Genomic DNA, 27816 nt, shown 5'->3' on the forward strand with positions numbered 1-27816 from the left:
CGAACACCTCGATCTCCGCCGCCAGACGCTGTCAAATCCTGATCTGTCAAATCCTGATGGCGGCGTTCCAAATCGGCCTCTGTTTCAAATAAATATTGCCAATAGATTCTGTCGAGAATTTATAGCCGAATCTCCCTATAATTTCGGAGATTCGAACGTATGTGGGCTTGGTCCTCCAAATTAACTGAAAACTTTTCCAAATTTTAAGATTAATCCAGATTCCCGATACCGATTAAATCTGTTAATCAGGCGGGTTAAATTTTCTACAAAAAGATGGCAAAATCGGTTTCCTCAAAATAATGGGATTTTAATTTTCTTTAGAATTTAATAATCTCAACCTAAAGCTAGTGAAGAAGTGTCTGATACCCAGAAAATCTTGAAAATTCTGGAGAAGCTTCAAGGAGACGTGGTAAAAATCAACGAAAAATTAGATGACCACGACAAGAGGATGAAGATGCAAGAGACCCAGATTGCTCAGATAAGCTCTTCACTCTCCTCCAGAACAGTGGGTACACTCCCAGGAAAACCAGAGTTCAACCCGATGGAGCACTGCAAAGCTATTGAGCTAAGGAGCGGACGGACCCTGAAGGATATAGAGCCTCAGGTGACTGCTCCTAGGGAAAGTACATACTTCACCCCAGCCGCTGTGCAACCTCCTTCCTCTATTCCCCATGTTGAAGACAAGTTGGAGGAAGTTGAGACCGCAACACCCGCTGGGCCTTCCGAGCAAAAATCCAAAGTGAAGAATGTACCGTACCCGCAGCGACTCCTATACAAAGAAAGAGATGAAGAATTTGAAAAGTGGTATGAAAGGGTGAAGGACATCACGATGGAAATTCCAGCTTCTTCCTACCTTGTAAGATTGGAAATATTTCTATTGGAAGAGCTTTCTTGATGATCTGTTGGCATCTGTTTGGTTACTTGAGGTCGAAAAGAGCTGATTCGTATGTGTGGCCGGGATGTGCAGGTATACAATAAGCTTAAACGGGTTGATGAGTTGAGCTCGACATGCCCCGAGCTCTCTATGTACGCCATAGCTGAAGGAAGTGATGCTGGGACCAGGTCATGAGGTCGGCATGTGATATCGGGACCAGGTCATGAGGTCGGCATGCGATACCGGGACCAAGTCATGAGGTCGGTATGAGATACCGGGACCAAGTCATGAGGTCGGTATGTGACACCGGTATTTTACTAAGCTCGTCGTGAGAAGACGGGATTGATTCACCATCGTTCTAAGCATTGTGGCCCGTGGTAACCTTTTGAGGAGGTTTATATGAAGTCAGCGTGGGGCTACAGGGATCGTGAGAAATTGGGTTATGTGCACCGAGGTCCAGAAGAGCTCGGTTTATAGCTTAAGTCCTATGCCGACCTCTTAATGAGGTCAGCGATGGATTACTGTGAAAGATCGAGCTTCGTAGGGAGAGATGAGTAAGGTATCAGACCTGATAATGAGGTCGGCCGATAGGGTGTGTACTCTATTATTATGGGGAATTGTAGCCTAAGCTATGAAGAGCTCATCTTGGATACTAAGATCCACGACGACTTCATCATGAGGTCGGCATTTTGCTAGGTCGTTAGTTTGTTTGGGACGAGAGTGTTGAAACTGATAGGGGAGGAGGTCGGGGCGTTTCGGATGTAGATTAGGAAATCCTCAGATATTGTACTGAAGAGTGGGCTTTTTTCTTAGAGAGGTCGATTTTTCTTACCTTCTTCATGGCCTCAAGAGATCGGGATGTCTTTATCCTTATTCCATGTCATTGCCACGTGTTTTCTTCAGATTTTACTCTTCATCTTCGTCACCATACGTTACTCTCGCCGAATCAAACAGCAATTGTTGCACAACCCCCCCCCCCCCCCCCCCCCCCCCCCTAAATGCCATTTATTATTAAATCTAAATATGTGAACGATATTAAAAGTATAGTTGGTATGAGATGCTAAAGCATAACTATTTTTTAGGACACTTATTTCATGTAATGACGTTTATTAAGTGTAATTATTTATTTTTAAATTATTGCACCGCAGGCAGCAATGCAATAATTAAAAGGTGGGACCCATGTCGAGCCTAAAGAAGAGTGCGTCACACCTGTGCGCCATCATAATAATCCATCGAAGCTGTGATTGCGCGTGAGCCGTAGCCCATTGCTCGCTATAAATTAAAATATTATATTTTACAAAAAACAATAGATCGGAGGCTTTCTTTTTTTCCTTTTTACGGCGCTCTTTGTTTTTAACCTTTTCATAAGTTTGTATTATAAAGAAAAGACAATCCCTGATTTGACATTGATTACAGAAAGTGGTGGGTACAGTCAGTACGTGAAACTGGGAGCGACATCAGTACTACCGAATGCTTTTATTTTTCACTTTTTATTTAATTTGTCCTTCCAATCTTACTCACTCTGCTTTATATTTCAACTTCACCCTTTTTTGTAATAAAAAACCAAAAAAAAGGGAGAAATTAAAAAAAAAAACTTTGCTTAAAGAAATAAAGTATTCACACTGGCCAACATAGTGCCAAAGGAAATGGAATCAGTGGTAATAAAAGGCCTGCCATTCAGCCAAACGAGTGGTGTGTCTGTCCGCTCCACTCCTCGGAATTGCAGGAAGCGAGCGAAGGGGGAAGAACCACCCCGGCCGAGTCCTGTGCCTGGTCTGCTGATCGCTTCACTTTGCTGTCTCCCGGAGATGAATCCACTCGCTCGTCTTCCACATCTCATTGTCCTCCTCCTCCTCCTCACTCATTGTGTTTCAGCTGCAGTGGAAGATGGTATGCCTCCTTTCCCGCTGTGTTATGGATATGCAATTGTTGTGAGTTCACCTTTTGTCTTAGATTTCCTTGGATTGGTTTGGGGAACATCTGGAGGATAAGGTCATTTGGATTTTTTTTTGTCTCTCAGGATGATATTGTCTAATAGGTTGGTTATCATTCGTTTTCAAGCTACTGAATAAGAAACATTTAACAATGTGAATTAATTTACTCTGCGATCCAATAAACTCTCCACGCATTCACAGTACCTTTTACCTTTCTCAACTCGCTACATAAATTGTTTTTCAGCTCGCCCATCCCTGCAATTATCTCTTGTAGCACTGATAGCATCAAAGCCTGCTTTTGCTTCTTGTCCTCTTTCTTTACCTGCTTCGTGAGTTCGTGAGATGTTGCAGCTCTGCAGCTGGAGTTGTTGGTATATATATATATATAAGAGTCCGTGAGATGTTGCAGCTCTGCAGCTGGAGTTGTTGGCGTATATATATATATATATAATCCTAATCAGTAATTATTTTTTGTTCCCTAATCAGTAATTATTTATTGCTCCACTGTATTCCGCTTGAGTCGCAACAACTCTTTTAATTTCTACTTCATGTTATTCTAAACCATTTGGCCATATACTGAGTGTCATTATTAATTAACCGCGACGTATCTTGTGTTCGAAGAAATGTTAATGACATGTCTGTCCCACGGAAATGGTTCAAAGCAGGATCACTCGTTCACATTATTTGATGGATTGGATGTCAATCTTAATCATCCAGATGGCCAAATTCCTTCATTTGATTTGTAGACATAGAACAGGGTTTCAAGTGATCTCTTTGTTTTACATAAAAGCAGCAACCTTTAGCTACTTGTATTACTTGCCGGTCTTTGGTTCCTGGCTAACCAATGTAAACAATGTGTACTTTAGACAAAGCAAAAGTTTGACGCCGATCGAGATGAATATTAAACAAAGAAATAGTCTTTATCTTCTGCATCGTATGACTGAGAAAGTAGGCAATGTTGGACTTGTTGCATGCCTATTCTGCTGCGCTATGCTAATAGCGCACTTCCCTATGCCTTTTTTTTTTTATGTTTGTCTGCCACTGGCATCACCATGCCATCCCGTAGCTTGCATGCTAGCTGACTACGGTATGATGGACAGTTTGCAGGGTGTGCTTCGATCCTTTTCTTTGTTCCTGGACAATTTATACAGCGAGTAAATGATGTGCAGGCTTGATTAACAACGGGGATTTCGAGACTACGCCAGCGCCCTCGGGCGGGACCGCTGGCAATGACCTGGGCGAAGGAATTACCTCCCTTCCCGGTTGGACCATCAATGGCACCGTCGAGCTCGTGGAGTCAGGCCAAAAGCAAGGCGGCATGATTCTTATCGTTCCTGAAGGTAGTTACTTACCTAAATTTGCTGATTTGACGATCGAAGGCTGCTTTTTACGAAGTTTTGCTCTGTTCTACTTGACTGTAATCTTTGGTGTTGTAGGATCGCGTGCGATGCGGCTGGGCAACGAGGCGCAGATATCGCAGGGTCTACAGCTGGAGAAAGGGGCGTCGTACGCAGTCACGTTTAGCTCCGCCCGGACATGCGCGCAACTGGAGTCGCTTAACGTGTCGGTGTTTCCGGCAGCGTCGACGGTAGACCTTCAGACGCTGTACAGCGTCGAGGGGTGGGACGCCTACGCCTGGGCTTTCCAGGCCGAGGCCGACGACGGCACCGAGTCACTGCTAAGCTTCAAGAATCCTGGAATGGAAGACGATCCCACTTGCGGCCCTATCATCGACAACATCGCCATCAAGAAGCTCTTCACTCCCGATAGACCCAAAGGTGTCGATTTTTTCCCTGTTCAATTATCCTCTGTGTTGTTTTGGATCAGCGTGGTCATTAATTGTTCTGTTTCTCAGACAACGCCGTCGTGAACGGGGACTTTGAGGAAGGTCCGTGGATGTTCCAAAACGCCAGCCTCGGCGTGCTTCTTCCCACCAACCTCGAGGAGACCATGTCGGCTCTCCCAGGCTGGTTGGTGGAGTCCAATCGCGCGGTACGGTACATTGACTCTAACCACTTCGCCGTTCCTCAAGGAAAGCGCGCCGTCGAGCTTCTCTCCGGCAAGGAAGGCATCATCTCGCAGATGGTGGAGACTACTCCCGATAAGAGGTACAATCTCACCTTCACCGTCGGCGCCGCCGGCGACTCCTGCCAAGCCCCGCTAGCGGTCATGGCCTTCGCCGGCGACCAGGCGCAGAACTTCCACTACAACCCCACGGGCAACGCCACTAGCCAGCTGGCCAATATCACCTTTACGGCGCGCGCCGAGCGCACGCGAATTGCCTTCTACAGCGTCTACTACAACACTAGGAGCGATGACCACAGCTCGCTCTGCGGCCCTGTTGTGGACGAGGTCAGGGTTTGGGGCGTCTCCAGCGATGGTACTTTGACGCGCGCTTGTGCCACGTCTCTTCTCAGTCTGCTCGTCACTGTGCTCATGGTCGTAGCATTCTGAATTCCGGTCGATTGCAGTGTAAGCTGTTTAAGCCAAGTCTCAACGGATTTGCAGCTCAAGTGTTTGATGAAATTACTATGTGCGATCATCTTAGCTATCAATATCGTACGAGAGAAAGTGTGATGGTAGTGCTATCGAGTTTTGCTTAGTTTTCTTTAGCATTTGGAGATCAACCCACCTATGCGAAAGAGCAATGGCATGTTTTCAGTTACTTTGGTATCCGATCGTAAGTTAAAAATATAATCTGACTGGAGTATTATCATATTATGCCTCAGAATGTAGTCATTAATTTGTCAGATTGATTGATTGATTCCTTGTACATATGGATAATTAGTGTTGATTGATCCACAGTCTTCGGGGTACACAGAGCACGGGTAGATTGTCGACATCGTCTGATTTGTTTAAAATTCTCCAAACGCTATACGATATGCCTGTCGTTTAGTTTAAAATATTAAACAGACGTACGTTATTCTCATGTGGTCTGTCTAATGTCTGTCTTCTTCAGCAGGATCCAAGAAATATCATCAATGTATAAGCAAATCTAATCCGTCAAAGGGCCCGGGCCAGGCAAGGTGTAAGAAAGAGTCCATGTCCTCGTTCAATGTACTGCGATCGATCGAGCAACGAAGTAGATTCGGTGGCAAAACTTCTACTCCCATTTGTTGCACCTTTTTCCTGCTTAACTTGCTTTGCTTTTCAGATTCTTATCACCGTATTGTTTCGGGGCCAATAGATGACCAAACCAGCTCACTGCACTCCCATTCCTCCAGATCTCCGTACGTTATCCTCCTGCCAAAGCTTGCCTTCTTCGCTGCCCATCCAATGATTAGAGTTGTTAGATCCTTATCCACTACCCCCCTCTGCTCCTATCTTTTTGGTCTAACAGCTCACGATCTCTCAACTTTAACAAAGAATTGACACCACATTTCATGTTTTGATACTGAACCCGTCCTCCAGATAGAAAAAGATCTCTCTCGCTCTCTCTCTCTCTCTCTCTGAATTTTTTATCTGTGACCATAAAAATAATTTTTATTATTATAGTTAGATTCTCAATAATTTCTTATCTAAAATATAAAAAAAATCGTATGTGTTAATTTTCGGGCAACGTCCCGCATTGAATCGAAGGATCGCGTGGGGGGCCACCTGCCGCAGTGTGCACTCGTGTCGAGGCCTTCAGTCTTTGGACAGGCTAGTGGACCCAAGGCCAGAGAGATCATGTCCTTGCCGCTTTGGAACTCCTGTTCCAAATCAATTTGACAGTTTTTTTTTAAATTTCCTTCAGAAAGAAAGGTCAATTATTATGTCGTCTGATACCGACGTATTATTGCCTGCCACGTCGGAAATAAATGTGAAGCATGGGCAAGGATGGTGAGGGGTGACCTGGTGTCTTGGTCAAATTCGCACCAACATGGTCAAGTTTGGTTTACCTTAACGGATGTGACTGACTGAGCTGGATCCGATGTGTGTACTTTTGATAGTGGATCGAAATAAGTCAGAAATAATGCATGTATCAAAAAGTTTAGTGTCCCAGAAATGATTAACCAGGGGATTCTAAGCGTAATAAATTTTATTATGACAGAGTCTGTTACAATCCTGGCCATGCCACTATATAAGCGCCCACCGCACGCGTCGGCACTCCCTGGCTGGCTGGTTGCTCTTCTCCTGTCTCAACGATGGTCGCCTTATCCAGTGCCTCGCTGGATCAAATACCGCTCATCCGGCCCCCTAAGGCCGCCGCCGCCGCCACTTCCTTCTCGGTCGTCCCCGCCATCGACCTCTCGAAGCCCGACGACACGGCTGCCCGGCTCATCGTCAAGGCGTGCCAAGACACGGGGCTGTTCAAGGTCACCAACCACGGCGTTTCCTTGGAGCTTATGAGGAGGCTCGAAGCGGAGGCCGTGAGTTTCTTCTCCCTGCCTCTGTTGGAGAAGCAGAGGTCGTGCCCTCGTGATCCTTTTGGTGGCTACGGAAACAAAAGCATCGGCGCTAATGGCGACGTGGGCTGGCTCGAGTACCTCCTCTTCGCAGTCACTCCGAAGCACTACCCATTCAGGTCCGTTACTCGGGAGCAACCGATTCGAAGCCTCTGTTTTAGACTTTTAGGTGTGGCGCTCATCGGTGATTAAGTTTTCAAGTGTGTCGGTGCATGCAGTTCTACGTTGAGGGAGTACTTGTCCGCCATCAGGAAGCTGGCTCAGCGGGTGCTGGAGCTAATGGCAGAAGGGCTAGCGATCGAGCCGCGAGACGCGTTGAGTAAGCTAGTGATGGGTGAGCAGAGTGACGGGCTCTTTAGGTTCAACCACTACCCTCCCTGCCCGTTGCAGTTGCTCCACGGGTTTAATTCCTGCTTGACTGGCTTCGGCGAGCACACCGATCCACAGGTCATCTCTGTTCTGCGCTCAAACAACACTTCAGGCTTGCAGATTTCACATAAGGAAGGGAGCTGGATTCCGATCCTCCCCGACGAGGAATCCTTCTTCATCAACGTCGGTGATGCCCTACAGGTCTATTACTGTTAACTAACTAAAGTTTAATTAGTTAAAATATTTATCATGCCAGTAATTGAGGTAATGGACAAAATGGATGGGCACAGGTTCTGACAAATGGGAGATTCCGTAGTTTGAGGCATAGGGTGGTGGCCAATGGGAGGGAGTCGAGGGTGTCCATGATCTACTTCTTCGGGCCAGCGCTTAGGGAGAGGATTGCACCATTGCCACAGGCGATGAGGGTGGGGGAGCAGAGCCGCTACAGGGAGTTCACATGGGAGGAGTACAAGAAGGCTGCCTACGGATCCAGGCTGAGCGACAACAGGCTTGGGCTGTTTGAGAAGTAGACTGGCCAGTGATCACATTCAGAGGTCACGGTCTCATAAGTTGCATGTATGACAGACACACTGATGAGGACTGAATAGTGATGACTGCTCTATCTGGTTTCACTTCAGTGCACTGCTGCGTTACGCTGTATCTTTGAGCTTAGTTTTCTGAGATGTCTAACCAAACATGGCAACCAAACAACCTTTTCTATGACTTCTATATGCTGGGAACCTCTTCTCGCCAGACAAACTATTGGCATCGACAATACTTTGATCATATTAATGCTGCTTTTATTTTACTAACTACCCTTTTTTTTAAAGTAAATGGAGAATTTATCAATGATAGAAAAGAATGAACCATCAAAAAATGAAATTAACTTTAGCTTTTATGCAGTTCAAATGAGAGCCACTTGCATTTCTAAATGTTAAGGTGGGAGAGAGAGCTTATACAATGTTAAATATAAATTGATAATCTTTGCGCATGCACAAATCAAAAACCAGAAGTTTGTACTAGAAAGATAAATGCTACTTTGATATAACAAAAAATATTGAAGTCAGTTTGAATGGTGAAAAGCGTGGAAACTGATCGAGCCCACAGTTAATGTTTTACCTTGTCCACGGATCGACAAGCTACTATTTGATTCGAGCCAAATTGATATTGGTCTATTCGGTTCAAGCCCAAGTCAATCAATATTGTGTCAACTTGTTACAAGTCAATATTTTTTTGTTAAATATTTAAAAGTTTTAGAATCGTAAGCAGACATGGAATGCCACCATGGCAGCCACGTCATTGATACGTTGGGTGAATCGATGATCTTGCTGAATTGGCGAATGGTAATAATTCAAAATTTCTAGATGCTTTTAATAATTTTGAATCGTAAAGGGCTTTAGAGATAAGCTTCAAAGGGGCTAAAATGAAAATTCGCGGAAGCTTCGGCTTCTCTGGAAGTTTCTACAGTATGCCAACACCGTCTGCTCCAGATTCTTCGTCAGCTTTCTCTCCTACCAAGCGCCGCTAATTTATTCTCGCAACCTCGCCGATCGAGTTGAGCAATCGAGAGAGCGAAGAAGAAGAAGAAGAAGAAGGCAATTTTGAAAGATGGGCGTCGACTACTACAAGATTCTGGGCGTCGACAAGAGCGCCAAGGAGGACGACCTCAAGAAGGCCTACCGGAAACTCGCCATGAAATGGCACCCGGACAAGAATCCTAACAACAAGAAGGAAGCCGAGGAAAAATTTAAGCAGATCTCCGAGGCCTACGAGGTGATTGTTTTTATTTCTGATAACTGAATCATTGTGATTTTGTTGGAGAATTGTGGCTTTAAGATCTTATTTTTTAACCTATTTTCGTCTTCGAAATCAGATCTATAACCTTACTCTTCCTGCAGGTTCTAAGCGACCCTCAGAAGCGCGCAATCTACGACCAATACGGGGAAGAAGGCCTGAAGGGCGAGTTTCCGCCGCCAGGAGCCGATGGTTCTGGGAACGCCTCCTTCTTCTCCGGCGGAGGCAGCGGCGGCGGCCCCACTGTCTTCCGGTTCAACCCCAGAAACGCTGACGATATATTCGCGGAGTTCTTCGGATTCTCGAGCCCGTTCGGTGGCATGGGTGGAGGAGCAAGCAACGGGGGCGTCCGTGTCGGGGGGCCGCGGTTCTCCAACTCCTACTTCGGCGACGACCTCTTCGCTTCGGCGGCGTTTGGCGGGGCGGAGGGCCCGATGAACTCGCGTCGGCCGCAGAAGGCGGCTCCGATCGAGAACATGCTCCCCTGCACCCTGGAGGAGTTGTACAAAGGCACCACCAAGAAGATGAAGATCTCCAGAGAGATCGCCGACGCAAGTGGGTGAGTCTCTCAACACTGTCCTCTTTCAATCCAACTTGAATTACCATGTTTCATTTTCTCAAACGTCTCCAGTTGATCCAGGAAAACTCTACCTGTCGAGGAAATCCTCACTATCGAGATAAAGCCCGGTTGGAAGAAAGGCACTAAGATTACCTTCCCGGAGAAAGGAAACGAGCGACCCAATATGATCCCCGCTGACATCGTCTTCATCATCGACGAGAAGCCGCACCCTGTGTTTACGAGGGAAGGGAACGACCTTGTTGTGGTGCAAAAGCTCTCCCTCGTCGAAGCATTAACCGGTTACACTATGCATTTGACGACGTTGGATGGCAGAAATCTCACTATTCCTATAAACAACGTGATTCATCCTACTTACGAGGAGGTTGTTCCTGGCGAAGGTATGCCATTGCCCAAGGATCCAACCAAGAAAGGCAAGCTGAGGATCAAGTTCGATATCAAATTCCCGGCGAGGCTTAGTCCCGAGCAGAAGGTCGGATTTAAAAGGCTACTGCCTCCTTAAACACCAGGACCCTTGCTTTGCTAAATTTGCAGCTTCGCGTAGGAGCACACACTTGTGTGCTCTAAGCCTCTAATCGTGACGACCTTGTAGAGTTTAATAAGATTAGTAATTTGTAAATTTTTTCGATGATGAACATAAACATATCGTTTGATGATTTAAACCATAACCATCTATACAAACTACTACTACTACTACCATTTTAACTCAGCGAAAAGGACAAATGGAAGAGCGAAAAACAGAAAGAACTCTTTAAGGGAAAACAAGAAAGGGAGAACAACTCAGGTCGTGAGGGACCAAACGAGAGATGACCACTCCGTTGCAGCATTGGTGAAGAAGAATAAAACTCAGGTGGTCCTGCATTAGATCTTGCAAGAGGGACCTATACACAAATTTGTGATTATGCAGTAATGGGCTCTTCTGGGTTGAAAGTAGGCCCAGAGGCCTAGGAATTCGGTTATTGGGAAGTAGAAGCAGAGAGCAGAATATTGAAAACGTGTGCCGAACTTTAACTAAGGACATATTAATTTAGCGACACGTTTACTTTGTTTCATCAATCATCGTTCCAATCCGCGAACTCTTCAACGCACGGAAGTGGAGCTGAAATTCCATACTCAAAAATTCTTCTGCAAAAAAAAAAAAAAAATCATAAATTTTCTATGCGATCGACTTCGTGATCATCTGAAACGTGAATCATATTAAAAAAAAAACTCTTCTGTGTGACGTTGTCATATTTAATAACACCTACTGTACGGAACAGGGACCAAAGTTGACTTTGTTTTATTGATTTTCGCTGTAGCCACAACAGCTTCATGCAATACTGTGCAATAATGGAGACGAGCATTAGCAAGCAACGAGCTTTGACAACATATCGGAACTGTTCAAAAGTCATACCATCCAACTTGTGTTTCAAAATGATAAAGTCTTCCAGTTAACTTAATGCACACGAAATTTCCTTCCTTTTTCTCAACAGACACACACACACACTATGAAATATATGATAATTCAGGTGACTGCGACAGTTCTCCAATTTTCATAATTTTCGAATATCTCTGAGGTTTCTATTTTTAGTAACAACACAATTTATTACCGAATGTGACCATCAAGAAAAAAGAAAAATCTCACAACATTTTCTTCTGAAGGATTAAATAATTGATTGAATTATCAAGGTGAGGCTTCAAACAAAGAATTCATTTAATGGCTTTCAAGAGAGCTACCAAATAAGCTAATAGGATAAACTTCATTTGATATATAACCTTTTAACTTGACTGGATTTTTTTTTTCCAACTCCACCAAAGATTTTTGTATCAATCACGTGTGGACATATATCAAAAGAGCTCAAATGGACAATACTGCACAATTAGGGCATAATTAGGCTATCAAACCTTTCCAATAGTCCAATTTAAGTAGATTATCATGTACCTGTGTGAGTGAAGTGAATGATAATGAAGGTTCAGTATATGACTTAATCGTAATGTTAGTTAAATATTAGCTCAGTATATAAAATTGTTTACCTTTTGTTTTTCCAAAGGCGTTAGTGACATCCATTAGGAGAAGGAGAGCAGCCACACTTCATCTTATCTTCAGCCGTATAAAAAACCAAATCTTTAATTGGTCCTTACAAGATTTTTGGAATAAAGCTGGATTCTAAAACATGATCTGCATATTGACCAATAATTCATTCCATCTACTTTTCTGTATATATTTTTTTAAACTAGTTAATTATGGACAATTGTTACGTACACTTTTGACAAATTTAGATTGTGTTTGCATTTTCTGTACACTTTTCTATTGAAAATTTAAACTTTTTTTTGATAATAATCCCATTATATTTCATTAAAACTTTTTGATTGATGTTTTTTACGAGAGGGTAAAGTATTTAGTTATTCTTTTTCTATAAAAGATGAAATTTATGGTCTCCGATCGATCCTACGATCATATGTGAAAAAGTAAATCGAAAAACTACAGTTGATTATGATAGAAAAAGATATTATCTATTCGAACCCTTGCCATCTTTTATAACTTTACTCCGTTATAATTAATTCAGCTATGTCGCGAGAGCCCTATCACTTGTTTGAGATCACAATATAACTATATATTTGACCGAGGAGTTACAATCTAGCTTGTTAATTAGCTCAGGAGTGCCTTTATTTGGACTATCAAGTCAACTCGCTTGGTCTTAGACTTGACACTTGAGACAATTCGACAATTGTTTATTTAATAAAATAAATGATATCTAATTATACATTAGTAAAATTTGCCTTCGTTCAATAATTTACTTTCTTTCTCAAAATGGCACGGGAGTTTTGCTTCTGCTGCCTTTCTTTTTCTTCTGCAACTCTGCTGCCTTTCTTGATACAGTGCTCAATTTTTGTTCCTTTAACAAAGGACAAAAACATTTGTCCTTTAGCCGATTCAAATTCCTAGTCGGAGCAGGAGCATAGCAGGAGCAGCGTGCTGCAAGCCAAACAACGTGACCAGTCGCCCACCAAACACTCGTGTGCCGTGCAACTGCAAACTCAGCGATGGGATGAGATGTTGATAAATCGCAAGGGACCAACGTCATGGATTGCTCATTGCTTGCTGGCTGCTCATCACGAGAAAGAGCACCGAAGAGGAACCGGACACAACGGCCCCCTAAGGCAGCCCATGCAAGCAAAATCGCCTTGGCATCACGTGAACGACGAGCACAGAGCCTCTCATCTCATCGTCTGTCTTCTCCCTCTCCATCCCCTACCGACCGCGCTCACGTCAATCTCTGCCTTGTCCTCCTCGTCTCCACCGCCTCCCGTTGCCTTGCATGCAATCGACGGCTTCCCTTGCAGCACAATTCATGTGGACAAGATGATGTTTTAGCTGGCGTAAATTATTCTTATCTATCCACCTAATAAAAAACAGAGCAGGTTGACCTATCTGAAACAGAGCAGCAGATTCCTGGTAACTCTCTCGATGGCACGCGCTTCGCTCGTATTTCGCTTTAGAAAAGTGTGGTGAGGAAGTTTTCAAACTTTTCTCTGACAGATACGAGGCGATCGATTAACTCCCATCCGAAAGATATTCGTGTTGGGAGTTGGAGCCAGGAGAGCAGTGCTTCGTCCCATTGCGAATTGGCTTTCATGAGCATAAAAGCTCTGGGGGCTCGGTGGGACGCTGGATTTGACAGGGACCGGTGCAGGAATCCCGCTGCCGACGTTTGCGCCATGCATGACTTCATGCTCAGAACGACCAAGTTAATGCGATCAATTTAAATCCTAGAAACAACCATCGGATAAATCTGTAATCCAATGCGATCAGTCGTGTTCAAGAAATTAAAGAAAAAGGAAGATCAATTGGGGAGAAAGATCGATCAATAATGGCCTTATCCAAGCAAACATTATACCCACACCACCTTTAGAATTCCCAATGGCCATCCATGCTAATATGCTCCGAGACTCTGCACCACATTTTCCAAATCTCTATCCAACATGCAAACTATGCTTTAATAGAATCACTTCATCGCCACGTTGCGAGCAAATTGTTGAGAGAACAGAATCGTCCACGAGAGACAGAAGATATGAAACTTCTACGCAAACCCTTCCCAAACGCATATGTCCTCCTCCAACATAATCAATCCCTTGGATTCGCACTCAGTAAATCTAAGAACTGGCCAAAAGTTACAATCCCGGAAAACATAAACTTTTCTCATGCTCATTTTGTTGAATCAAAGCTGGCATTGAGAAAAGGGACCTGACTTAAAATCCTCCAGCAACCTACTGTTTCAGTAAATTCCCCTCCTCTTCTCCTTTTTAACACCCTTATCAAAGCGCACACAACCAGTGCCAAAATTGCTGGTTCAGCTTCTGCGAGACTGCAATATGCATGCTTCCCTGCTTGCTTTGCTCAGCTTCGTCTTCTTTATTCCACACCTCTCTCTCTCCCTCAACCAAGAAGCTCGCTCTCTTCTCTTAGCCAAGAGCTACCTCTCTGACCCCTACAACGCCCTGTCCAACTGGAACCCGGCGGATTCCACACCCTGCGACTGGAGAGGTGTCACCTGCAGCTCCGCCGCCGTCACCGCAGTTGACCTCTCCAACTTCGGTCTCTCCGGCCACTTCCCTTCCGCCCTCTGCCGTCTCCGTCATCTCACCTTTCTCTCGCTTTCCAACAATGAACTCACCTCCACCTTATCATCATCCGCGCTCCGGGGCTGCTACGCCCTTACTCACCTCGACCTGTCCCAGAATCTGCTCGTCGGCCCGCTCCCAGCTTCCCTACCCGCGTTTCTCCCTGTCCTATTGCACCTCGATCTCACGGAGAACAACTTCTCCGGCGAAGTGCCGCCGTCTTTTGGCCAGTTCGCAATCCTCCAATCGCTGTCCCTCGTGGGAAACCAGCTCATCGGCTCGCTGCCTTCCTTCTTCGCTAATTTGTCTTCTCTTCGCGAGCTTAATCTCTCTTACAACGACTTCGCTCCTTCTCCGATCCCGCCAACCTTTGCAAACCTCACGCAGCTTCGCGTGCTCTGGCTCGCCGGTTGCAACCTCGTTGGCCGCATCCCGCCGGAGCTTGGCCACCTTTCCTCGCTAGTAAATCTTGACCTCACCTATAATTCGCTCACCGGAAGCATTCCCCAATCACTCGCTGGCTTGTCGTCAGCGGTCCAAATTGAGTTGTACTCTAATTCGCTTTCCGGCCCGCTTCCCAGTGGCTTCTCCAACCTCACCCAACTCCGCTTCCTTGACGTTTCCATGAACAAGCTTTCCGGCTGTATCCCTGACGACATTTTCCTCGCTCCAAACCTCGAAAATTTGCAGCTTTACGAGAACAATCTAGTCGGGCAGATCCCTCGGACCATTTCTCAGTGCAAGAACCTTATCGATCTCCGGCTGTTCTCCAACCGGTTAACGGGTTCTCTGCCTGCTGATTTTGGCATGAACTGTCCACTTAGATTTCTTGATCTCTCCGACAACTTCTTCTCCGGCGATATTCCTGAAGGTTTATGTGGCGGCAGCGTGATGGCCGAGCTGCTTTTGTTAAACAATTCATTCTCAGGAAGGTTGCCGGAGAGTCTTGGCAGATGTAGGACGTTAACACGCGTGCGACTGCCTAACAATCATCTTTCGGGCGAGGTCCCCTCAGGATTATGGGGACTGCCTCACTTGTCGCTGCTCGAGTTATCCGGTAATTCCTTCTTCGGCAGTATCTCTCCAGCGATATCCACGGCGGCCAATCTGTCCATGCTCCTAATATCTGACAATCAGTTTAGCGGCCCCATTCCGGAGGAAATCGGATCTCTGTTCAATATGTACGAGTTCTCGGCCGCCAATAACCGCCTCTCGGGGCCTTTACCGGCGAGCATGCTGAACCTTTCTGAGCTTGGAGAGCTGGACATCCACAACAACTCCCTATCCGGCGAGCTCCTCAGAGGGATCCAGTCGTGGAAGAAGCTTAGCCAGCTGAACCTCGCGAACAATGAGATCTCCGGTAGCATTCCGTCTGAGATCGGTGATCTCCCAGTGCTTAATTATCTCGATCTTTCTGGGAATAAACTCAGCGGAGTGATTCCAATCGAACTGCAGAACCTTAAACTCATTCAATTCAACCTATCTAACAACCAGCTATCTGGCGGTCTTCCTCCTCTGCTTGTGGCTCAGGGCTATCAGAACAGCTTCTTGGGCAATCCCGGCTTATGCGGGGACTTATTCACTGGCCTCTGTCCCCGAATGAAAGAGGAAGGCAATCCTGAGCGCGAAGTGATCGTGTGGCTTCTTCGATCGTTATTTGTGCTCTTAGCGCTCGTGCTCGTGCTTGGCGCAATTTGGTTTTATTGGATGAATAAGAACCCGAAGCCGGCACAACCAGCAGTAGACAAGCTAAAATTGAAGCTCACTTCCTTCCATAAGCTCGTGCTCAGTGAGAATGAAATCTTGAATTGCCTGGACGAAGATAACGTGATCGGCACCGGAGCTTCTGGCAGGGTCTACAGGGTTGTGCTCGCAAGCGGCGACGTGGTGGCAGTGAAGAAACTCTGGGGAACCTCCAAAAAGAGTTACTTTCGTCAGGGCTTCGGGGATAGCTTCGAAGCAGAGGTGGCAACTTTGGGGAAGGTAAGGCACAAGAACATCGTGAAGCTGTGGTGCTGTTGCACGCACAACGACTGCAAGCTTTTGGTGTACGAGTACATGCCAAATGGGAGCTTAGGAGACAAGCTACACAGCAGCAAAGGAGCCCAGCTCGACTGGCCAATGAGGTTGAAGATCGCCGTGGATGCGGCGGAGGGGCTTTCCTACCTTCACCACGACTGCGAACCACCCATCGTTCATAGAGACGTCAAGTCCAATAACATATTGTTGGATGCCGAGTTTGGGGCCAAAGTTGCAGACTTTGGCCTCGCAAAGACCATCGAAAAGGGACCACAGTCCATGTCATTCGTTGCTGGTTCCTGCGGTTACATTGCTCCAGGTTCGTCCACTTTCACTGCTCATTTTTCCTCTTGTTCAAGATACGCTCTCGTTCACTGCGAGGGCTCTGCTTTTTTGTGCAGAGTATGCGTACACGCTGCGGGTTACTGAAAAAAGTGACATATATAGCTTCGGCGTGGTTATCCTTGAGCTGGTGACTGGGAGATTTCCGGTGGATCCTGAGTTCGGAGAGAAGGATTTGGCGAAGTGGGTGTGCTGTACGATGGAGCAGAAAGGAGTGGATAGTGTGATCGATCCAAGGCTCAATCTTTGTTTCAAGGAAGAAATTAGCAAGGCGATCAACATAGGCCGCCTCTGCACCGCCGCTCTCCCGATTAATCGCCCATCCATGAGAACCGTGGTGAAGATGCTCATTGAGCTGGCTCATGACAACATGGTTAACCCGTCAATCAATGACCCGAAGCTCGTTTGATACCCTGCTAATTAGTAGCATTAGTACATCGTTGTTAGTTTAGTTAAATAGCCAAGCAGCTTTATGTTATTGTGTCGCATACCGTTCGAATAGAACTGTGCACTGGTCTTATGATGAAAACAAAAATACTAATCTAAATGTATCTTTTCGACAACCAGATTCTCTTCAAGATTTTGTGCCAGTAGCTTTGACGGAAGTATATATATATATATATCAGCTCAAGTTAGGTTTTGGAAAAGTTTCTACATTAATTTGTACACTGCGTTTCCTTTCATCTGAAATCTTTCAAAAAGTTTCTTCAAAGATCTGTACTTTGGATAGTGTGGATTGATTGTTCGAAGAGAGATTACGTAATTGAGGAGACATTGTTCAAGTTGACTACTGTCGAGGCTTGTCATGCAGTGCAGTCCTTCAGACTGTCTGCATCAGCAATTAGTATCTTTTGTTGGCTTTCGTGAATTGGCGTTTAAGTCACCAATTTGTGGATCGATTTATTTATGTGAAAATAGATGTCTTTGGTTTTATCATTGAAAGTACATCCCTTGGTTTCTTCGGGTATGATTTCATATACTCTGTGTTGGGATTAATGTAATACAGTTGAAGTCCCATCTTCTTCGTCGATGTCTTTTTAACTTCAATTCAATCTATCGTGTTGCAACGTTCCCTCCTTTTCAGCATAAAGATGAAAATTGTCATTCTAACGATTTCATACAATCGGTCTTATCATTTTCTATGAAGAGGTAAATAAAAAAACTATAGTTGACAACGACGTAGAAGGATACTATTTCGATTTCGAAAAAATTCGATAACCAACTCAATTATATTCCAGAAACTTGTTTCGTCATTCCAAAGTCATCTCAATTGTCAATTTTGTTAAGAGTGGTGACAACAACATAGCATGACACTCACCTCCAACTCATTCCGAAGTCATCCCAATTGTCAATTTTTTTAATAGTAATTGACTTTTTTTAATAGTAATTATCTTACTTAGGCCCAAAATACAGGTCATAGATAAAATTAAATTTATTTTTGCTTAGGCTTTAGGCTTTGCAACTTGAAATACTTTATCTCTTCCAATTTACAAACGATCGATGCTAGTTGGGATATTCATGTAGACGGTATGCAGGGAGACTGCGTTTGCCAAAGCTATATATGATTTATGTTTTATTATTTATTTCAGCGTATAATATTAGTAGAAACACGAAGGCATACTTTATTTTAGGTCGTATCTTGTAACTCAATACATATGCTTCGTTTCCAAGTCTGGTAGTTATGAGTGGATTGTAATCTCCATATTGATATAAATATTGTTCTGGCTGAATGTTGTGGACAGTCAAGTTATCAGTTAACAAAAATTCGACTCACGCATAGTTGCTTCCACCAATGAAGAGACATGAAGAGAGACTGAATAGAAGGGTTAGATGAGTATCAAAATCCCGACAGACCACTCCGATATTCAAAACAATACTGATAGAAAAAGATGCATAAGAAAAAATATACGAAGTTACTGAAGTTGTCAAAAGCATTGTTCATACATCTGGAAAGACTTTACTACAAGAAAATCGGTCTTTAACAACACTCAAAAGACATCGGTTTTATGTCAAAACCGATGTCTTTTACTTTTTAACAACGGTTTTAACAAAAACCGATGTCTTTGAGACATCGGTTAGAACCTACGACAACGATTTTTGGAGGCTACAACAACGGTTTTAAAAATCGATGTCTATGTGCGCTTTTAACAACGGTTTTTGAAGACTACGACAATGGTTTAAAAACCGTTGTCTATTTGCGCTTTCAACAACGGTTTTGGAAGCTATAACAACATTTTAAAACCGATGTCTATTTGCGCTTTCAACAACGGTTTTGGAAGCTATAACAACAATTTAAAACCGTTGTATATTTTCGTTGTCTTTGAGAGGTTGATTGGAGACTACGACAACAGTTTTTTTGAGGATACAACAACGGGTTTAAACCGTTGTCTATGTGCGCTTTCAACAACGGTTTTTGAAGACTACGACAACGGTTTGAAAACTGTTGTCTATTTGCGCTTTCAACAACGGGTTTGGAAGCTATAACAACATTTTAAAACCGATGTCTATTTGCGCTTTCAACAACGGTTTTTGAAGACTACGACAACGGTTTGAAAACCGTTGTCTATTTTCGTTGTCTTTGAGAGGTTGATTGGAGACTACGACAACAGTTTTTTGAGGATACAACAACGGTTTTAAATCGTTGTCTATGTGCGCTTTCAACAACGGTTTTTGAAGACTACGACAACGGTTTGAAAACCGTTGTCTATTTGCACGCACTACTATTATAATAGTTTAAAAAAAACTTATTTCTTTTTCCCATCCCCCGCTCGACTTAACACGCACTGCCCTTTAGGTTTTTGTCGCGCCGCACCTTTCTGTTCTTCGCGCTCCCGACGTCTCGTCTCTGTCTTAACCCTAGACACTGCCGCATCTTCGACACTGCCGCATCTTCGATCTTCTCCGCCGCTTCAACGACACCGCCGCTTCAACGACACCGCCGCGTCTTCAACCTCCCCTCCCCTTCTCAACCGAGGTTCGGGAGCCGCTTCGCTTCCTCCGGACCTTCGTCTCCACTAAGCTTCCTCCGCAACCTTCGTCTCCACTAAGCTTCGCTTCCACCGCCGCTAAGCTTCCTCCGCAACCTTTGGCTCCACTTCCACACCTCCCCTCCTATCTCTTCGAGTGGCCCACCTCCCCTCCGCAACCGCCGCAAAGCTTCGTCTCCTTTGTTTGAGCCGCCCGTCGAAAGGAGCATCGCCGCCTCCCCTGCTCCATCTCCTTTCCCCGATTCTTCCTCGCTGACTTGCTGCACCGACGCTGAAGCCTTATTCCCCCTTCCTTAACCAGATTCTTTCCTTTTCGGTTTGCTGCCGCAGGGAGAAGATAGGGGAGCCACCGCCGTTGATTTCCTTCCTCAGTCCTCCGCCCTTGCTGCCAGCTTGGAGAAGACCAGAGCTTGAGGGGAAACTAGGGCAAGATCGGTCCTACATTTTCTTGGATTTTAATTGAGGTATAATCTGATCTAGTTAACCATTTCTTTGATCATGAGTAAATACCAAACTTTTAACACGATGTGTGAAATAAGAGTAAGTTCACTATGGCTTGTGGAAAAAAGTGTTTGTGGTTATTGATTGCTATTCTCTAGAAACATATACTGATTACTGATAATATTTGCTTTTGTCTTATAGTGATCAGATGAAATAAACACTAATTCATAATTAGTTGGGTGTCTTCTGGCATTTTATTTTTCATTTACAATGTTGTCTCAATCAAATGGATGTTCTTTTCTGGGTAGGAGAAACTTGCTTCTCTTAATATTCACATATAAGTTGCTTTTGTCTGAACCACCCTGTTACATGCTTAAAATCTCTTTGGCAAAAATTATGATAGATCTTTTAAACTAGTTTCACATCTTAAGTTTATAATTGAAACAATTATCCTTAAATTATATGTAGCATGTACAAAATGTATAAACTTGACTTCGAAGGCAAATCTGATTTCTTCTGCATTGTTGCTGTAAACATACGAGTTGGTTAAATTCTATAAACAATTCTCAATTTGGAGAGCAATGATTTTTGTTAACAATGTGATATTTTTGATTCATCAGTACAACAAAATGGACAAAGCATGGATGTCAAAGGATAGATTATCACATGAATTTGAAGTTGGATTGGAATATTTTTTGCAATTTGCGCTGCAACATGCTGCTAATCCTACTAGTATACCTTGTCCTTGTACAAAATGTGGAAATCTATGGAACAATAATATTAACAGCATAAGGGCACATGTGTACTGCAATGGTATAGACTTAACATACAAAAAATGGATATGGCATGGGGAAGAATCTATATTAGGGGATTTAAAGAAAGAGAAAGATGCATATGGAGAATGTGAAAACTATTTTGCTGCTGATGAACCTGTAGATATGGTACACGCTGCATATGAAAGTTCACAGAATCCAGATCAATTTATAAAATTACTTGAAGATGCTGAAAAACCTCTGTATCCTGGGTGTACAAAATTTACAAAGTTATCTGCAATTGTGCAGTTATATAACTTGAAGGCGAAATACAGCTGGAGTGATACTAGTTTTACTGACCTACTTATCTTGTTTGGAGAAATGCTTCCTGCTAGAAATGAATTGCCTTTATCTTTATATGATGCAAAGAAAAGCTTATGTGCAATGGGGATGACTTATAAGAAAATACATGCTTGCCCTAATGATTGTGTCCTATACTGGAAGGAGTACGAGGATTTTACCCATTGTCCTACTTGTGGGATGTCAAGGTGGAAGTTGGCCAAGAATTCAAGGATAATTGAAGGAGTCCCTGCAAAGATTTTATGGTACTTTCCTCCTATTCCTAGATTTCAAAGAATGTTTCGGAGTAAGGAAATATCTAAGGAGTTAACTTGGCATGCTGATAAAAGAGTATGTGATGCGACAAAGGAATCTTTATATCGACCTGAGGGAAGACCTTTGTCAAGGCCAAGGAGACTAATTCTGCGAGTTGCTGACATGGGGTTCCCACACGAGGCATTTGAGGAACCAAATTGGTTAACCTCGCAAGCACCATATGGCTCCGCATTGCTGATTATTCTTACCTTTTAGCTATATGTACAAGCACGAGGGGATCTAGGGAATCAGACTTGACAACCTCGTAATCGCCCTGACCCCTTGGCAGACATCGCACGCTAAGGGCATTTTGACAGTTTCTGTGAGAGATGGGAATGGTAACGGAGATGAGGCGTGAAGAGATCGAGCGGGCCGAGGGACTGCTTAATTATGAGAGATTAAAAGAGAATGACCGATGGAGGAGCCGAGTCATCCGAGAGCCGGACTGCCAAGTTGCTGAGTGGTCAAGTGTTCAAGAGATAGATTGGTTGAGCAGTCGAGAGGCCGAGAGATCGAGACGGTAGAGGTCGAGATGGTCGAGTGGTCGAGAGATCGTATGACTAAGAGTGTGAACGACTGAGATGACCCATAGCCGAGATCGGGTGAGATGGAGTGGTCGTATGGTCGAGAGGCTGAGTGATCGAGACAGTTGATAGCCGAGATCGGTCGAGATGGAGTGACTGAGAGACCTAGTGGCTAGTAGATGAGACGGTCCAGGTCGGGATGACCGAGTAGCTGAGTAGACAAGACGGTCTAGGTCGGAATGACCGAGTGGCCGAGACGACCGAGAGATCGAGTAGCCAAGACGGTCCAGGTCGAGATGGGCGAGTGGCTAAGATGACCAAGAGATCGAGTAACTAAGACGGTCCAGGTCGAGATGCCTGAGTAGACAAGACGGTTCAGATCAGGATGGCTGAGTGATCGAGACGACTGAGTAGCTAAGACGATCCAAGTCGGGATGACCAAGTGGCCGAAATAATCGAGAGACCGAGTAGCCTAGACAACCTAGTGGCCGAGTGGCTGAGATAATCGAGTAGTCAAGACGATCCAAGTCGGGATGGCCGAGTGGCCGAGTGGCCGAGATGACCGAGAGACCGAGTAGCCTAGACGGCCTAGTGGCCAAGTGGCCGTGTGACCGAGAAACCAAGTGGTAAAGTATAAAGCTATGACCGAGACAGTCAATCGAGGTCAAGATGGAGACATTGATCTACTCAATGTTGACTATATTGACTTTCTAGCTTGACAGATAAGTTCAGCCTCAACTATTTCTATCATATAAAATTAATCAAAATCGGCCACATCAAAAATAAAAAATAATATATATATATCACCATTTTGAAATTATCAAACTAATACAAGAAATCCATTAAGCATGCATTATCTTCCAGATTACTCTAACGTGACTTTGGACCTGAAAAGAAAAGCAAGAATCTCACCTCTCTCTCCGATCGCTCTCTCTCGTTGTTGTTTAATTAGTGTCTATATACGTCTCTCCGTGAGGTGAAACGTCTCTTACCACCTCCCTCTTGCCCTGTTTTTACTCAACCTTCTCATCTGTTAGCACGTATATTTGTCTTTAATTTCCTCCACATTATATTCCTTGATTTCATACTCTTTGTTTTAGTCTCACATGCATGAGCATGTACTTAAGTACCCAACATGCATCTTCCAACTACTTCATGCTCAAATTATATTGTCCTTTTAATTTTAAGTAATATATATTAATTAAATTGAGATCTTTTTCTTTTTTTCCTCTTTGTGTGTGTGGAAGAAGCTGGAGATTGATTGCGCAATAGCTATTATTGGTCCTTTTCTCTTTTGCTCGAACGCCGAGCCAAAGGTGGATCGATCGGCATGGTCGGAAGGCCAGGACCGCGATCATGGAAGAAGGAAATACTATTCTTTCCCAGCACTTCAAGGACAAGTGAGATCTACAGTGCTGTCAATAGAGCTCGGATTCTCTCTTTTCCTCCTTTCCCTCCTTTTCCCTCATCTTCTTAATTGCCTTGTTTGATTATTGTTCTCTTTGTCGTCGCCTCCTCCGGAGACGAAGGAGAGTTCATAAACTAAGATGACATGGTGCAACAACAACGATGGCCAAAGTCCAGCTGCTGCTGCTGCCTCCTCTGTTGGAAGGAGATTGAACTCCAGTTTCATCAAGACATGTCCTTCTTGTGGTCATCGCATCCACCTTCAGGAGCATCATCAGGTCTCATCTACAGATAATTTGATTGCACATATATATATAGTGATCTACTGCGCGAATCCCCGTCCGCGAACCGTGCGCGACACCCGACCCACGCCCACTGCCGCCGCTGCCGTTCCGCCGTCCGGCCGCCGGACCGGGCCCGATCGACGCACCACTCGCCGGCGCATCGACCGGCGTCGGTCCGGCGGCCTCCGGTGACCGGACGGCCGCGAATTCGGTCGGAATCCGCAGCTCTGCCACCCACAGCCACTGCCGCCGCGATTTCATCGCCGTCCGGCCATCTCCGGCCGCCGGACCAGGCCCGATCGACGCGCCACTCGTCGGCGCGTCGACCGGCGTCGGTCCGGCGGCCGGAGATGGCCGGACGGCGGCGAATTTGGCCGGAAACCGAGACCACAGTGACTGGCGCCGTTTCCGGCCAAATCGCGGCCGGAATCCGGCCAAATTCCGGCCGGAGACCGGCCGGGGAAGGACCGCCGGCGCCGGGCGGTCCTTCCCCGGCCGGTCTCCGGCCGGAATTTGGCCGGATTCCGGCCGCGATTTGGCCGGAAACGGCGCCAGTCACTGTGGTCTCGGTTTCCGGCCAAATTCGCCGCCGTCCGGCCATCTCCGCCCGCCGGACCGACGCCGGTCGACGCGCCGGCCAGTGGCGCGTCGATTGGGTCCGGTCCGGCGGCCGGAGATGGCCGGACGGCGATGAAATCGCGGCGGCAGTGGGCGTGGGTAGGAGAAGGTGCGGACGGGATCGCGTAGGGAAGGTGCGCGGCTGATCAATTTCCTATATATATATATATATATATATATATATATATATATGATCTTGCACTTGATTATGATGCATTATATTAATAATTAATGATCATGAGTGTGAAGGGTGGTGGAATTCAAGAGTTGCCTGGGTTGCCGGCCGGAGTAAAGTTTGACCCGACGGATCAGGAGTTGCTGGAGCACTTGGAGGGCAAGACCCGGCCAGAGTTGCAGAAGTTTCACCCACTCGTCGACGACTTCATCCCGACAATTGAAGGAGAGAACGGCATCTGCTACACCCACCCGCAGAAGCTTCCTGGTACTAAATAATTAACATCTTAGCTAATTAATCTCATTTTGATCATTCAATTTATATGCAACATTTTAATCTCTGAAGTTAATATATTATCGATTAATTTAATCTCAATCTTCTTGTTTTTGAGAGAAGTTATGTGTATATGTAGGCCATAAATCAGTGCTGTTTCCTTACTGCAACAATTGAGAAATTATTTATATATGCATACACATATAATAAATAAATTACAACTGATCAACACTAGGAAAAAAAATTGATAAATTGAATGATAAGAAGAGAAAATGGTGGTATGTATTAATACATGTTTTTTACAATATGTGGATTTGAATTGTATAATTCTTCAGTTCACCAACCTTAATTCTATTAATTTAATTAGTTCACTTTGTTAATTACAGACACGTGGCATGACGCAATAAATAAGTAAATCAATTACTCATTAGGGTGTCACAATTTATTACAACATATGTAGGGTTTCTCTGTTACTTAGAAAAAAGTAGGTTGTAGAGTGGATTTATAAGAAAATTACAACAAAAAACTAGTCTTAATTATTAGGCCAGTTATTATTTATTAAAACCGTACTTTGATAGAGTACATAATTATAAACATGGAGAAGGTTTTAGCAAATATATATAATTACGCAAATATATTGTTCTGTGAGAAAATTGTAAATTATATCTTTCATAGAATTTTATTAGATTTTTTTTTTTGTGAAAGTGAGTATCGTTTAGTTGTTTTAAACGACAAGTACTTTGTTTCGTCTTTTCTGGATTTATTTTTAAAAGTTATAATTCAGCTAAAAATTGCATATATTTTAACAACTCTTGATCAATACTTCCATGCACTCGTATTAATACCTTTAATTTAAGACAACAAAACTCACTCGAGATAATTTATTTCTAGCATTAAATCAGTGCTGAAAAATATATCCAAAGGCTCCAAAATTAATATCATTCATGACAATTAGCTAGCTTTTATTCGTCTGCCAATGATTTTTTCTCCTTTTATATATATATATATATATATATATATATAAAAGGGGTGAGCACGGATGGCATTGTCCGGCACTTCTTCCACCGCCCGTCCAAGGCCTACACCACCGGCACTAGGAAGCGCAGAAAAGTCCTCAACGACCAGCACGGCTGCGAGACACGGTGGCACAAGACCGGAAAGACCCGGCCAGTACTTGTCGGCGGCAACCTCAAAGGCTACAAGAAGATCCTCGTCCTCTACACCAACTACGGCAAGCAACGGAAGCCGGAGAAGACCAACTGGGTGATGCACCAGTACCACTTGGGCTCCGACGAGGAAGAGAAGGAAGGCCAGCTCGTCGTCTCCAAGGTTTTCTATCAAACACAACCGAGGCAATGCGGAGCGGCCGGCGGAGCCAATAGATCTCATGCTCTGTTTCAGACAAGCTGCAGCCTCAGTTCTGCAGGGGATGATCGTGGTAGCGACATCAGTAATAATATTTGCTATAATTCTTCTGTTTTCGGATCTTACAACCAGAGAGGAAGGGAAGAAAATGGTCCGACGCATCTGGTGCCTAAATTTTCAGTGCATTCCAGTAGTGGGCCTTCTTGCCTTCCTTGAATTGCAAACCGTGTCATATGTTGCATGACTACCGTACGTATGTTAGTGATGCATGGACATCGGCATTGAGTACAAGTCTTTCATTTGTTGTCTGATTCTGAACATGTTCAGGGCTTTAATTTCAGCCCAATGGTCAGGCCCTATTTGAAACCGTGATTCTTTTGGATTGGCAGGATTTCAACTCTTAATTATTTTACTATGTACGTTGCCTTTGAAATGATCAGCTTGGAGAGTTACAATTTAAATTTAAATAAAATTAAGGTGTGCCCAGATATCACACGTGGATGGTGTTAAATTAATAGATAATTAAAAATTCATTTTTCAGCCATAAATCATCTCTCCAGATAATTTATAAATTAACTTAGTTTGCTAATTAGACCGGAGCGTAGAGTAAAAAATGAAGGGTAATGTACATACTGAAAAAAAAAAAAAAATTGTTTGGAGAAAATGCCCAAACGTTACTCATTGTTCATCATTGCTGTTAGAAAATTGTCTATAATTATTGCACGAAATCAAATGAAGACATGAAAACTTGCAGAGCCACATCGACGTCGACAAATGTCCATCTTTAAGAGATGCGTGTCCATTGTTTATCGTTCCCAAGTGGGGTCACTGCTTTATATATTTTAGGCGAGTTCAGTTGTACTAAAAGCAGAGCATGATGATTTATGGATTAGGATTCTCTCGTTAATAGCTTTTTATCTAATTAATATATCGTTCTTTAATTAAGTTGCCGCATTAAAAGATTAAAACGTGACGAAAATGAGCTTCGATATGATCACGGAATTCCTGTGTCTACGTTGCGCATGCAATTGGTGGCTAACAGAGAATATCCTGTGACACCATTCTTATGTTTTAAGGCCTCCACATAACATGAAGAAAAGAAAGCGAAAGATTAAAGATGCATGTCGTGTTAAAAGACGTGTCGTCGCAACTCATTAAGGGACACACCGCTCTCTCTCTCTCTTTCTCGTCATTCTCTTGCCCTCTTCGAGGGGTTAGTGCTCTCTCTGCTCAAGCTAAGAAGCTCTCTGCTAATTGGGTGGGTCGAATAGAAACGTATAAAAATATTAATTTGTTTTCTATCAATGTAATTCATAATTTCGATGGGTTCGAAAGAATAGGATGACGGTGACATGAATCTTTGCCTCCATAAGCGTGCAAGTGCTGTCCTTGTGCTACACCAAATCATTGGGCTTCACTCCACTGCTCAACTAGGGC

The 27816-nt window shown here is 44.2% G+C and overlaps 5 protein-coding genes across 6 annotated transcripts; all 5 read left to right on the forward strand.

Annotated features, from left to right (window-relative positions):
• Nucleotides 1-2552: 2552 nt before the first annotated feature.
• On the forward strand, nucleotides 2553-5528 carry LOC141813441 (protein BIIDXI-like). Its single transcript, XM_074701408.1, has 4 exons — nucleotides 2553-2764; nucleotides 3978-4148; nucleotides 4245-4586; nucleotides 4664-5528. Exons 1-4 carry the CDS (start codon nucleotides 2683-2685, stop codon nucleotides 5260-5262), a joined length of 1194 nt encoding a protein of 397 aa, XP_074557509.1. The 5' UTR covers nucleotides 2553-2682; the 3' UTR covers nucleotides 5263-5528.
• A 1407-nt stretch (nucleotides 5529-6935) lies between these two features.
• On the forward strand, nucleotides 6936-8095 carry LOC141813704 (gibberellin 2-beta-dioxygenase 1-like). The gene is made up of 3 exons (XM_074701679.1): nucleotides 6936-7315; nucleotides 7415-7766; nucleotides 7856-8095. Exons 1-3 carry the CDS (start codon nucleotides 6936-6938, stop codon nucleotides 8093-8095), a joined length of 972 nt encoding a protein of 323 aa, XP_074557780.1.
• A 975-nt stretch (nucleotides 8096-9070) lies between these two features.
• On the forward strand, nucleotides 9071-10592 carry LOC141813637 (uncharacterized). Of its 2 annotated transcripts, none has more exons than XM_074701597.1 (3): nucleotides 9071-9338; nucleotides 9464-9918; nucleotides 10000-10592. In XM_074701597.1, exons 1-3 carry the CDS (start codon nucleotides 9174-9176, stop codon nucleotides 10436-10438), a joined length of 1059 nt encoding a protein of 352 aa, XP_074557698.1. In that variant the 5' UTR covers nucleotides 9071-9173; the 3' UTR covers nucleotides 10439-10592. The 2 variants fall into 2 exon arrangements, with proteins under 2 accessions (XP_074557698.1, XP_074557699.1); XM_074701598.1 differs by having other exon boundaries at nucleotides 9991-10089.
• A 3684-nt stretch (nucleotides 10593-14276) lies between these two features.
• LOC141813571 (uncharacterized) lies at nucleotides 14277-17462 on the forward strand. The gene is made up of 2 exons (XM_074701529.1): nucleotides 14277-16876; nucleotides 16959-17462. Exons 1-2 carry the CDS (start codon nucleotides 14290-14292, stop codon nucleotides 17306-17308), a joined length of 2937 nt encoding a protein of 978 aa, XP_074557630.1. The 5' UTR covers nucleotides 14277-14289; the 3' UTR covers nucleotides 17309-17462.
• A 6342-nt stretch (nucleotides 17463-23804) lies between these two features.
• LOC141813572 (NAC domain-containing protein 73-like) lies at nucleotides 23805-26595 on the forward strand. Its single transcript, XM_074701530.1, has 3 exons — nucleotides 23805-23942; nucleotides 24816-25008; nucleotides 26042-26595. The coding sequence occupies exons 1-3, from the start codon at nucleotides 23805-23807 to the stop codon at nucleotides 26593-26595; spliced, it is 885 nt and encodes a 294-aa protein (XP_074557631.1).
• The last annotated feature ends 1221 nt before the right edge of the window (nucleotides 26596-27816 follow it).

This window comes from Curcuma longa, chromosome 20, assembly GCF_044706935.1.
Source record: "Curcuma longa cultivar G26 ecotype Majalengka, Jawa Barat chromosome 20, ITB_CL_G26_1.1, whole genome shotgun sequence".
Taxonomy (NCBI): Eukaryota; Viridiplantae; Streptophyta; class Magnoliopsida; order Zingiberales; family Zingiberaceae; genus Curcuma; species Curcuma longa.